Raw genomic sequence first — 12835 nt, 5'->3', positions numbered from 1 at the left:
GCCCAAACACAACAGGATCTTAAATTTCTTTGCTGGTAATAGATACATCATTTCATTAACCACATTATCTGTGGTTTCAATCAGTCTATTGACATAACTGTTTATTGGAACTTCAGAGGAAGACAGATGTGATAGGGACAGTGGTGGGAGCCAGTCCCCTAGAGTGTCACAAGGATTCCCATTTTTGGTAGCACATGTCCAAATCTCTTCAAAACCAAGTATCAAATTACCTCTGCATTATGGTACCTATTTCTGCATCGCAACTCTCAGGCAAAGGAAAGTAAAAGCACTACATCAAGGTGTAGAGGACAGTGGGGAATGGATACTCTTCTAACTCCAAAAGAAAAATGCTCATTTTTGTTCTCTTTGCTGTGATGCAATAAATAATTATGTTTATTTACCAGCTAAATAGTGTGAGTAATGTGTTGTTAATCAGTAAAACAGGAAAAAATAACAAAAGAAAAGTTTTCAGAGTGTTTACTGACTTTGCAGTCTACCAGTCTTATCTCCCTTCCTCAGCTGTGTTTTCTGCGTCAGCAGTAGTTAAATTTTCCAGCAAATGCTGAAAGAGTTAAAGGTGATTAGGGATTTCCACTCAGTGACCTCACCTTTGTGTGGGATAGTCAACGCATTTGCTCTGACATCCTTTCTATGAAGCAGTGCAGTGACAGCTGGAAGTTGCTTTCAAGAAGTCATCTCAAAGGCAGTTTCAAAGGTGGTCTGACAGTATCCAAAACCTGAACTTTTCTCAGCACAGAAGACAAATCACCTTGAATTTCTCAATTTTCCAAGTTCGTGACAATGACAAATCATTTTGGAGTTACCTCAGCGGTGTTTTCAGTCTGGGTTATGACATTCATGGCTCAAAATTACTTCATAACAGGTATGTAAGGTTCCACTTTTTAAAATATCCTAGTTGAACAGTAAAGTGCTCAAAAAAAGCAGCTATTTTCCCAAACAAAATGGGGGAAAGTGTCTGTAGATAGGCCTGCTAGCATAGGAAACCACAAGATTTTCATAATATAGCTTTCCATAATATGCAATGAAAAATACTCTAACATATAGGGGAAATCTTTCACTCTAATGATTTGATAAGCTCAAGTGCTATGTAAATGCTATAGAACTGCTTGTTCTAGAGTTTTGGTTGTGCATTTAGGATTAAGTTTAGAACTATTGAAATGTGACTTTATATTATTGAAGACACCATAGCAAATAGTTTTACACAATCCTCAGAAAGCACAACATGTGTGAAGCCAGGTCTGTGAAAATGCTATTGTTAATGCTTTTTTTTTTTTTTTTTTTCCATATCCTGACACTCTTGACTTGCAAAATTGAAGGAATTGTATGCCAGGATCTTGTGGTTCACCCCCAGGGCAGGCATGCTTGTATCTGGTGAATACAATGCAGGAGTTCCTGTTCTATATAAACTATCTGTCTGCAAAATTAGCAGTGGGAATTGCCAACTTCAAATTTTATCATACAGTTCTTAGATAATACACTTCCCTCAACGCTATTGTATGTGCCTATTTTTTGAATCAGGGTCATGTAATACCCCTTTCTTATGTAAGTTAGGGAAATGTGGATGCCTCTTAACCTTATGTATTGGGTTTATGTTAGACATTGTCTAACATTACGTTAGACATTATTGTTAGACATTGGAACAGGCTGCCCAGGGAAGTGGTGGAGTCACCATCCCTGGAAGTCTTTAAAAGACGTTTAGATGTAGAGCTTAGGGATATGGTTTAGTGGGGACTGTTAGGGTTAGGTCAGAGGTTGGACTCGATGATCTTGAGGTCTCTTCCAACCTAGAAATTCTGTGATTCTGTGATACGTGCCAAGTGTTTGGTAGTGGGGGGCTGCAGGGCTTGTCCCTGTGAGCAGAGCCCAGCCGCTGCTCTGTGTCAGATAAACGCCACTTTCATCTGGCTGCAAAAAGAACCTGCTGCTGTCCAGAGCTGAGCCAGGGAGCAGCATTGGTTCGACCTCTGGAAGAGCAGATTTAAGAAAGAGGGTGAAAAAAAATAAATGCTGTTTGACAGCAGCTGGGGGAGAGAGGAGTGAGAACGAGCCATGCAGATCCCAAGGTCAGTGCAGCAGGAGGCAGGAGGTGCTCCAGGCAGGCAGCAGCAGTTCCCCTGAGGCCTGTGGAGAGGCCCCTGGTGGAGCAGGCTGCCCCCTTGAAGCCCATGGGTCCCACATGGAGCAGATCTCCACGCTGCAGCCCGTGGAGGAGCCCCCGGTGGAGCAGGTGGATGTGGCCTGGAGGAGGCTGCAGCCCGTGGAGAGCCCCTGCAGGAGCAGGCCCCAGGCCAGAGCTGCAGCCTGTGGAGAGGAGCCCACGCAGGAGCAGGGGCTCTGGGCGGACCTGCCACCCACCCATGGGGAACCCGTGCTGGAGCAGTTTGCTCCTGGGGGATGGACTCCGTGAGACGGAGCCGTGTGGGAACAGTGCTTGAGGAGCTGCAGCCTGTGGGCAGCCCCCACATGATCAGTTGGGGAAGGACGGCATCCCGTGGGAGGGACCCCACAGGTAGCAGGGGCAGAGAGGGACCGTGAAAGAGTGGCAGAGAAGTGCTATGGACTGACTGCAGCCCCCATTCCCCTTTCCTCTGCACTGCTCAGGGTAAAGAGTTAGAAGAGGGCAGATGGAGGGAAGGTGTTTTTAGTTTTAGTTTCTCACTATTCTAGTCTGCTAGTTATAGGTAACAAATTATTAATTTGCCTTTGCTGCGTCTGTTTTGCCTGTGAAGGTAACTGGTGAGTGGTCTCCCTGTCCTTACCTCAGCCTTTGAGCCCTTTCCATTTTATTTTCCCCCTTTCCCTTTGAGGAGGGGGAGTAAGAGAGTGGTTATGGTGGAGTATGGCTGCCCTGACAGATAAAATTATCCCACCCCAGTAGCTGCTAGGATATCTGCAGATACCAAATGCATATCACATGTTTCCAGATGTTTCACTGTAGGAGTAAATGTTTGTTCTAGCCATGTAGAAGAACACTATGTCATTGTTGCAGATAATCGATTGTCATATCTACTGAAAGGCTTCTGAAAGCAACTGGGCTTGAGTGAATTAGATGCTCAAGTTCTGTTGAAATTCCATGGTTGAAGTACTGAACAACAGTAGATTCTTCTACGTATCCCAGTCACTGAATATATTTTTGATGGGGAAACAGCGTGAGTCTTAAGACTATCCTTTCCAGCTGTTAGGACATCCTTAGTTCCCATCTAATGCTCACTTAGGGTACTTACTCATGCACCCTCAGCTCATCAGTTCAGTGCTCCTATTAATCTCATGGCCCATTTGCAGTTGTGCCTTGGAGCTCTGTGTAGTATGCCTGTGCCCAGTCCAGCTGGCTCCTGTGCTGTTTTACTGCTGGGCTTCATGGATGGGACCACAGACTTGCATTGGAGGTAGCCTTGTCTCCAGGATGGCCTTCAGGCATGTGCGACAGATAGCACCCTCTCTTGCTGTTCCCAAATGAACTTTCTGATGAACCCTGCATCTGACATGTTCTCTTGCTCCCTGACAGTGCAGAGAAGCTGCCACAAACCTGCCACAGTGTGGCCCTGCTTGGGTACCACAGGGCTGTGCCCTGGTTGGTGGTGGCACTGTCCTGCCTGTGCTGCTATCACCGACAGCTTCTGCAGCTTCTGGCTCATCTCTTCTTGTGGAACAGCCTCACTGTTGCTGCTCCCTGACATCAGCAGCCAAACTCAGCTCTCCAACAAATCAGAGCGAGGGCCTGGGGCAAAGCAGAGATCAAGAAACACCAGCTTCTCCAAAAAGCAAGAGGAGAATTCATGCACAGTAAATGCAATACCTGTACCCTGCACATATTATTTTCTTCCTGTCTTGTGATGAATTTGTCTTGTGAGATTCTTCTGTCCATTTTTTTCCCACCTTTCTCAGTAAAACTACTGTTCACAGAGGACCCAAAACGCGAATTAGTAGATAAACTGAATAGAGCAAAGCTAAAAGGACACATGTGGGCAACTTGTGGACCCGAAAGGGTAATGAGCTTCTATAGGATTAGTCTGTCTCCCGTACAAACTCGGTTGTCTTTAGTACAGAAGTCAGAGGTGATTTAAGAGGTGATGAAAAGTTTTGAAGAGGTTACTCTTCTCTTTCTGGATTTCTTTTGCATACTGTAAACCCATCTGGAATATAGTTTGAAGCTCATAACATTTCCAAAAGGTTTCTTTCACTTTTCTATTATGTTTTAAAGAGCTTAGTAAATTCTAAGATAAAACTTCGGTCCATGTCCTACAATCACTTTTCTTACCACTTAAGACTTTCTGTTAAGAATTTTCTGTTACTGAATTTCTATATTTATTGTGCTATATATCTATTATACAATTCTCCTGTAAAAAAGAGTCAAGTCTGAGTATAAAAAGTAGTAGGTGAATAAAGGAATTAGGCATCCTAGACAAGGAATGGGGGGCTTGAAAACTATGGTAAATGAATTGCAGAAAGTACAGCAGCAGCTGAGATGGAGGGAGATCCAGAAGAAAAAATAAAAATCTCAAGAGGACTGGGAGAGTTCCCTGTTAACAACAGGGAATTGAGAAAACTTAATGTTGGAGTACCTGTCTGACACCAGAAGTAGTCTGAACGAAATGAAGACATACAGGAGGCTATTCATGAAGACACGCTGACTGGAAGGAAGACATATGACAGTAATATGGAAGAAATTTGACACCGTGAATCATCTTTACATTGGGACTGCTTGGATACACTTGAGGTCCTTGATGCACACACCACTGAGCAACAGTGCTTCTCTGGATCCTCATACAACATGTCTGGCTGGTCTTACCTTCAAGTCAGGCCTGGTTGTTGCCATGGTTTCACTATAGGGACTGCTACGGTATTCACTGGCTCACCTGCGGTGTGTTAATGGGGGGCCAGAACATCCATAGCTGCTGAGATAAATTCACCAAGTTCCATGATTGCTTTACCCAAAATTTAAATCCCAATAAACTAAAGAACAACAGAGATGCATCTCTTATCAAAAGCCATTTCCAACCTCACAACACCCAGTGGGAACAGGACTAGAAAGCCTGCCTTTCTCTTTGCCCTCCACACAAGATGAGACATCTGTTTTTCTCATGGTAGGAGTGGCTTGGCTGCTAATTCTATGACTTCATTCATAAAATTCAATTTAACTTCTCTTGCTAAGAAATTTGGTGGATCTGCACGTGTCATTTAATTTTCCCTTGAGAGTTTGTGGACTGACTGTGGTCTGATGCACAGGTTTTATCAAGTATTCATTAGTGTACGTACCTGGTAGGCACAGAGTCTGAAAAGGAAATCCAGCAAGTAACAACTTTAGCTATTGCTTATCTGAAGTATTTGCAATGAAATGCTGAAATGTTTACAAGCTTGCATAAATACAAAAAGTGTCCCCACTGTATTCAGTTATTCCAGTTGCATTTTGTTGTGTTGTGTTTTTTGTTTGGTTTTGGTTTTGTGTTTTATTTTTTTTTTCCTTGATTTGTTGTGTTGTTTCTTTCTTTCTTTCTTTTCCTTGAATTTATTTTGCCAAGGTATGAGGATTTTCTTCCTGGGGTCTCTGAAGCTGTTTTGAGATGATTTTTTCATACAGGCTATTCCTTTTCATTTAACATGGTAATTACTGAATGTAACTCAAAAAAAAAAAAAAAAAACTACCATATGCTTCTGGGGAAACATGGAGACGAAAGAGTATTATCTTTTTCCTTGTCTGCGTCAAATTCTGAATTCTGTCGTGTCCTTAATACAGATAAAGAAAGTAGATACTAAGAAACTGGAGCAGGTGTAATCAGACATTAGCTATGCCTTTTCTAGTGCAGGTGTCATGGCCAATTGTGGCTTTCTGAAAAAGCTGGATGAGTTTCCTATTGCAAAGTAATAGGGGAAAAGTGTCAAATTCACCCCATCTATCCCCTCTTTTCCTACCACCTGCTTCCTGCCAAGTACTCAGTAAATTCAACACATGCCAGTGCCTGGGGAAAAAATATCATGCAAAACTAGAAAAGAAAGTTAAATTTAGGAGGAATAAGAACTATAATAAAATCTTTCTAGTAAGAATGTTATACTGACAGAATCCAGTCTAGTGATTGAGTACAACTGCTAGGTTTATCATTTTAATAAAAAAAAAAAAAAGAAAAAAAGAAAAAAAGAAAAAAAAAGAACTGTCTGATTACTCTTCCTATTTTGAATTTTTGAATGAATAAGTTTGACAAATAACAGCAGCTTTACTAAGAAGCTGACTCTAGGTAACACCACAAATACAACTAGATATGCATTTAGTCTAATAACAGTCAAACCTTTTGAAATTCCAGACTATTGAGAAAACTTTTTATTGTGAAGTATGTCTTTTTGCTAGAAATTACTTTTCTACTATCCTCAAGCTAGAAACTTTTAAGAATGTGCAATTTGAATGATACTTTAAATTCCAATAAATGTTAGTATTCAATACTAACCTTGAACATTTATGTCTAAATTACAGGTTCTACACTTCCACCTTGCAGGATCACAGGTGTAGGTCTTTATATTGAGGAGAAAGTGAATTTCTCAGAAGCAAGTAATGCATGCAATCAATTGAATTTACAACTGGCAAGTAAAGACCAGGTTGAAAAGGCTTTGAAACATGGCTTTGAAACGTGCAGGTATATGATATCAGTTAGCATCTCATTACCTTCAATAAACTACTTTACCTTACATGAGGCTGGTGACAAATCTGATATTAAAAGGACTGATGTTTTTTATTGTAGCTATGGATGGGTGAAAGATGGAGTGATTGTAATTCCTCGGCTAATATCCAACCAGAAATGTGGTAAGGGCAAGGTTGGACTGGTGTCATGGAGTATTGAACACTCTAAAACATTTATGGTTTACTGCTTCAATTCTTCAGGTATGTAAGCGTAACAACTACATTTCTTGTGTTTGGATTGGATTTTTTTAAATATCTGAATGAAAAAAATTCATAACAGGAGAGATCTTATCACCTGGTAGCTATTTTCCCCTGACCTTAAATGTTGTCTAGTTGTATTTAGCTCTGTGGGGAGAAGCTTTCAAGCAATACAGGAGGTCTGTTCAGTTCATCCAAATTAATAAGTTGGTGCTGCCATGAAAGCTCTTATAAAAGAGTTGCTTTTACCATTCTGTAATGTCAACACAATACTTTTAATAGGTTTTTGTTATTTAGGTGTTTTGATTTGAAGGACTGTAAATTGAATTGCTGACCATGAGTCAGCAATTTGCCCTTGTGGCAAATTTGCCCTTGTGCTGGCCAAGCAGGCCAGCAGGATCCTGGGCTGCATTTGGAAGTGTTGTCAGCAGGTCAAGGGAGGTGATCCTCCCCCTCTGCTCAGCCCTGGTGAGGCCACACCTGGAGTACTGTGTCCAGTTCAGGGCTCCCCAGCACAAGTGGGTTAGAGAACTGGAGCACCTGTTGTATGAGGACAGGCTGAGAGATCTGCGCCTGTTTAGCCTGGAAAAAGAGAAGACTGAGTGGAGACCTCATCAGTGTGTATAAATATCCGAGGGGAGGGTGTTAAGAGCATGGAGCAAGTCTCTTTTCAGTTGTGTCCAGTGACAGGATGAGAGGCTACGGGCACAAACTGAAGCCAGGAAGTTCCAGCTGAATATGAGGGGACACTTCTTTGCTGTGAGGGTGACAGGGCACTGGAACAGGTTGCCCAGAGAGGTTGTGGAGTCTCCTTCTCTGGAGATATTCAAAACCTGCCTGGATGCCGTCCTGCACAATGTGCTCCAGGTGATCCTACGTGGCAGAGGTTTGGGCTAGATGATCTTCAGAGGTCTCTTCAGAGGACCTAAGTTTACTGAATGGTGAGAAAATGAGAATGTATATTTAACATAGGGATGATTCTGCATTTCTTCATCTTAATAGTTAAACTATTGCCTGTTCTAGGTATGTCTTAGCTAAAACATTTAATAGAAGCTCATTTTGTCAATTTTCTTTGTGGTTGTAGCGTCAAAAAACATTTGAAAACTATGGCAGAAAAAAATAAAGAGCCTCTGTCATTTAGGTTTTTATTAGAGAATCAAAGAATGGCTTGGGTTGGAAGGGACCTTAAAGATCATCTGGTTCCAACCCCTCTGCCATGGGCAGGGATGCCTCCCACCAGCCCAGGCTGCCCAAAGCCCCATCCAGCTTGGCCTTGAACACCTCCAGGGCTGGGGCATCCACAGCTTCTCTGGGCAGCCTGTGCCAGGGCCTCACCACCCTCTGAGTGAAGATTTTCCTCTGAATATCTAAACGTCCCCTCTTTTAGTTTAAAGACATTACCCCTTGTCCTACCGCTCCCTGATGAGTCCCTTTCCAGCTTTCTTGCAGGGTCCCTTAAGGTTGTGGAAGGTACCTAATAAGGATAAAAGGTACCTAAAATAGCATTTATCTTCAAGCGTGTTATATATGGCAAATATTTCTGAAGCTTGAATCTGCAGTTAAGCCTTCTGCTCTGCAGGAGGTCGGTGTGTGTGTTTAATATGGACTATCACTCTAAGTACTGTTCGGGAGGAATAGATTATGGGTATGCAAATACAAAACGAGCATTGCATTTACTCCAAGTGTTTAACCATGTGAGTAATGATAAAAAGGGCATCATCGGTGTCTTAGCTACACATCGGAAATAAGCGTGCCTGATCTGGATAAGGCAACAACTAATTTGCAGAAGGGAACGGCTGGGTAACAATTTCTGTAAACATGTGCGCAGTAAGTACAAACCTAACAGAAGCATAACCTTTACGTGTCTCCTTTCCCTACTGCAGATGTCCAAATTAATTCATGTGTACCAGATCCAACTACAACTAGACCATCATCAAGCGCACCAACGGACTTAACTGCCTCTTCAGGCTCAGATTTAACTGAAAACGTCACGGCAGTGCCTAACGCAACTGAGACGGAACGGGCCTTGAAAAAGCTGAAATTTCAGGTGGTATGTGTAACCGAAACAATATTACCAACGGAGGAGACTACTACCAACACGCCAGGGGAATACTCACTTGACTCTCCCAACTACACTTCCCGTGCTGCCTTTAAGAACGATGGTGTTGTCTTTGGAGGTAAAGGCTATGGATGGTAGCTCTTCAGTTAGGAGAGCTGGTTAGTTATGTAGATGTTAGCAGGAAAACTGTTTACTGCTGGTCTTGCTTGCTACTCCAGCATACATTTTTATATAGCTGAATCTGGAAGCAGAATAAATTGTTACAGTTTTGCAAAGGCAAAGCTTATAAGGCAGAGAGTTGTTTTGTTGTTGTTGTTTTTAAGTAATTTTTAAGGTCTTGTTATGACTTTATACTTTTTGAGAGTATTTCAGTAAGAAATAGTAGAAAGTAATTTTGGTTAATGCGATTTGGGGTGAATATATTCCTTAAAAATTCTTAGCAGACACCATGTGCTCACAGTAATAGAAGAGTCTGCGGGCTCTTAAAAGCAATAGAAGTCATGGAAATTTTAAGGAGAATAGTGCTTTGTTCTCCAGGTATGAGGTGTGAATAACAAATCCTAATATACAGCAACTGAGGAATGGACTAAATATGAGGAAAAAAAAAAAAAACAACACATTCTAACTGGAAAGATGATTTGTTACAAAAACGTTTTCTTGGCAAGTTGTAAAAACTCTCCAATGAGCAGATTAGACAAACATCTGACATGGACTGCCAAAATACCTGTTTCAATCTCTCAAAACAATGAACAGGAGTAACAAACATTTTGAGATCCCTAATACCTCTGTCCTTCTGCATGTCTACATGTATGTACCTCCTACACAATGCTGTTTTAAGAAGAATCTGGATTTATGTTCATAAGCCTTTAGAAAGTCTGAATTAAGAATAAATAAAAACTCAATGCATACTTCACTTTTTTCTCTAGGTATCCCAACAGCACTCCTTGTACTGGCACTCATCTTCTTCATTACTTCAGTTGTTCTAGCAGTCTGCTATATCAAAAAGTAAGATTTTTCTTTCTTTTCTCTTGAACTGAGTTAACTTCTAGAGTACAGTCAGTGAATATTTTACTTATATAGTTAAAGATCAGAGATGTAATGACAAGTGTAGGACAAAGAACAAAATCTTCATCCCTGCTCTGCAGATAAAATTTGTTTTTGCTATTACTATTCCCTATTTCAGAAAAGAAATGAAGGACAAGTATTACCTATCTTTGATTAATCAATCATGCCTAGTGTGGAACATTTCTGTGTCTGCCAAAACAGCAACATTGAAATGTTGCTTCATTGAAGTGTGCATCTGTTTATATAAAAGACTGTTTATGTAGCTTTATTTTGTTTCTTTCAATGTCAAACTTAAGGGAGTAGATGTTACTTTTGTTCAAAAAAAAAAAAAAAAAGTTGAACTCATTTGAATCATTTATACAGATCTTCAACACGGAAGATCATTAAATATCAAAAAGTTGTCTGCATTTCTAACATCCTAGCCCAGCTTGTATTTTCATTACATAACACAAATCCTGAACATGCACTGTTTGTTTAAAGATACTTAGCATTTTGAGGAATGCTACCTAACTATGTCAGTGTTGCTGCTTTACTATCTTTTTTTCCTATTTAAAGGTACAAGACAACGTTCCCATTTTCATACAAGAATCAGAAAAAAGAAATGGTTGAAACTACAGCTCTCAAAGAGGCTGAGTCAAATGACAAGACACCTGAGAAGGAAACAAAGAATAATGGAAAAAAGGTAGAAGAGTCTAAATCCAAGCCTGAGACCACAGTAAAATGTTTAGAAGCAGAAGTTTAAGAGGAAGAACATACACTTCTTTTTAGAAATACATAAAACAAAGCACACAACTTAACAATGCTTTTAAACATGGGTGACTGTAAATACTCATGAATAATATTTTCTCTATCTTAACATACGAAAACGTCTTTTTTAATAATTACAACTGTAAATGCTCTTGCAAAAGAACATGGTCTCTTATTTACCTGAAATAAATGAAACGTCCATATTACAGCTCATTTTTCTTAATAAAGAAGTAAACAGGAGTCTGCTGTTAATGTCATACAGTGTGTAAGTATTTGCACAGAATTCAGAGCAATATGTAATTAAAAATTCCTTTTTATCTGGCTGGAGAATGTCTGCTAACTGAATATCTAAACTAAAATGATATTGTAGCTCTTTATCTGTAGGGTAGTTTATTTCCATTAAATAGTTACTTTTTTAAAAAAGAGTGTTTACAAACAGAACAACTAAATCCATTTAGTAGAAAAAAATAACTTAAAAAAATCAATATATCAGCCCACTGTCATTCAAATACCCCAAAAAAAAGGATGTTGACATGTTCCTATATATATATATATATATATATATATATTTGTGTGTGTTCACATACTTATATAGCAACAAGTAACTTTCTTAGGCATCTTCATCATCTAATTTACTGTTTTATTTATTAAAACGTATGATTCTCATATCACATATTTGATGGGGAAAAGAACCTTGAAGAACTTTAAATTGTATCTCAACAAATATATTTAAGGTCTTTGTGGATATTTTAATGTAATTTTCAAAATAAAGACCTCAGGTATTAGGCATTTACAGTACTTCATAAAAACAAACAAACAAACAAAAAACTTTGGTTTGTCTGGACCATTTATTCTCATGAAAACTGCCTTACAGGAAAAAGTACTCATATAACATTAGTGTTACAAAAGTAATCAGTTGATATAAAAGAAAAAAAAATCAGCAATTCATTAACTATTTTCTTAACAAATGGTTTGGACAAGCTGTATTTATATGTGAAAGGTTGCTGTGGCAAAATAAGTTTCTTTTTAGATCAAGTAGCTTGAAAAAGTCTTAAATAGAATGGCAAGCAAACTGTTCACTTACATGGCATTTTCTACAGTTAGAATACGTAGTTATGAACTTCCATTTTTAGATTCACAGAAATTTAATATTTGCCCAGTGGTTATATGTTCCCCTTGATAGCAACTTACAGGGTAATGCTAATAGCGTACTTAAAGGAATCGCTGTGTTGTTGTTTGGTTTCTTTCCTGCCCTTTTTTTTTTTTTTTTTTTTTCTTCTTCTTGATAGCTCAGAGAAATTTCATGGCTCCAAGAGACAGGGCTGCTGTGTTGATATGCAGCCCACCACTGCTGCAGAGTGAGTGTGATTCAGTACAGCTCCAGAAACTGCTTATTTTAGAAGTCCATCCATGGAATTTCAACAGAAAAATCTGCAGCACAGGCAAGCACTAGTTACAGCCTTTTCCTGATCAGTTAAGTAGTTATTCCCCTTGCAAGGTACTGTAGGAACACCATGCACTTCTGCTTGCCGTGCACTGAAAGCATGCTATGCCATGTGAACAGAGTAGAGAGTAGGAATTATGCCGTCAGGAAAAGCCACAGCCATCACTTGTCATGATGGTATCAGAATAGCAAGTGGGCTTAAAGATGCAGTCACTGGTAATGGATACAAGGTAATTTTGGATTATTTGTTTTGTGACATACTATGATTTCCCTTTATGATCTGTCTTTTCCAACTTTTTAGAGATTAGAAGTTATTCTGTTTCTTTCTTCTTTTTCTCACCAGCATGTGAAAATTATCTATCCTGTCTTCTACTAATGTTACCTCTGCTCCAGAGGTACATAACTTTCTTTTGCCTCAGATCATCGTATACACACCTGAAAATTTTCAAAAAATTGTTCTCTAATTTCCCTCAGGCTGGACGTTTGTAGCTTCTGTTTTAGATCTCAATAAGGGGTATGGTTTCCAGAAGTGTTTATTTTTTATTATTTTTAAATTCGTAATTTATTATTTTTAAGTTTAAATTATTAAGTTTTCAAGCCTTAATGTCTGGATGTCTCTTTTTATCACGTACCT

At 39.5% G+C, this 12835-nt stretch overlaps 1 protein-coding gene across 1 annotated transcript; it reads left to right on the top strand.

The window, feature by feature from the left end:
• The first annotated feature begins 644 nt into the window (after positions 1-644).
• LYVE1 (lymphatic vessel endothelial hyaluronan receptor 1) lies at positions 645-12788 on the top strand. Its single transcript, XM_082761886.1, has 6 exons — positions 645-883; positions 6485-6644; positions 6750-6889; positions 8770-9063; positions 9872-9950; positions 10566-12788. The coding sequence occupies exons 1-6, from the start codon at positions 802-804 to the stop codon at positions 10750-10752; spliced, it is 942 nt and encodes a 313-aa protein (XP_082618012.1). The 5' UTR covers positions 645-801; the 3' UTR covers positions 10753-12788.
• Positions 12789-12835: the final 47 nt, after the last annotated feature.

Source organism: Aythya marila (genome assembly GCF_965140915.1).
Source record: "Aythya marila genome assembly, chromosome: 5".
Classification (NCBI taxonomy): Eukaryota; Metazoa; Chordata; class Aves; order Anseriformes; family Anatidae; genus Aythya; species Aythya marila.
The sequence above is the reverse complement of the archived record's forward strand: the minus strand, read 5'-3'. Positions and strand labels throughout refer to the sequence as shown.

Coding starts and splice junctions, on each gene's coding strand:
- LYVE1 (XM_082761886.1), top strand. CDS start 802: ATGACAAATCATTTTGGAGTTACCTCAGCGGTGTTTTCAGTCTGGGTT. Junction 884..6,484: donor TCAAAATTACTTCATAACAG/GTATGTAAGGTT, acceptor TCTAAATTACAG/GTTCTACACTTCCACCTTGC. Junction 6,890..8,769: donor TTACTGCTTCAATTCTTCAG/GTATGTAAGCGT, acceptor TCCCTACTGCAG/ATGTCCAAATTAATTCATGT.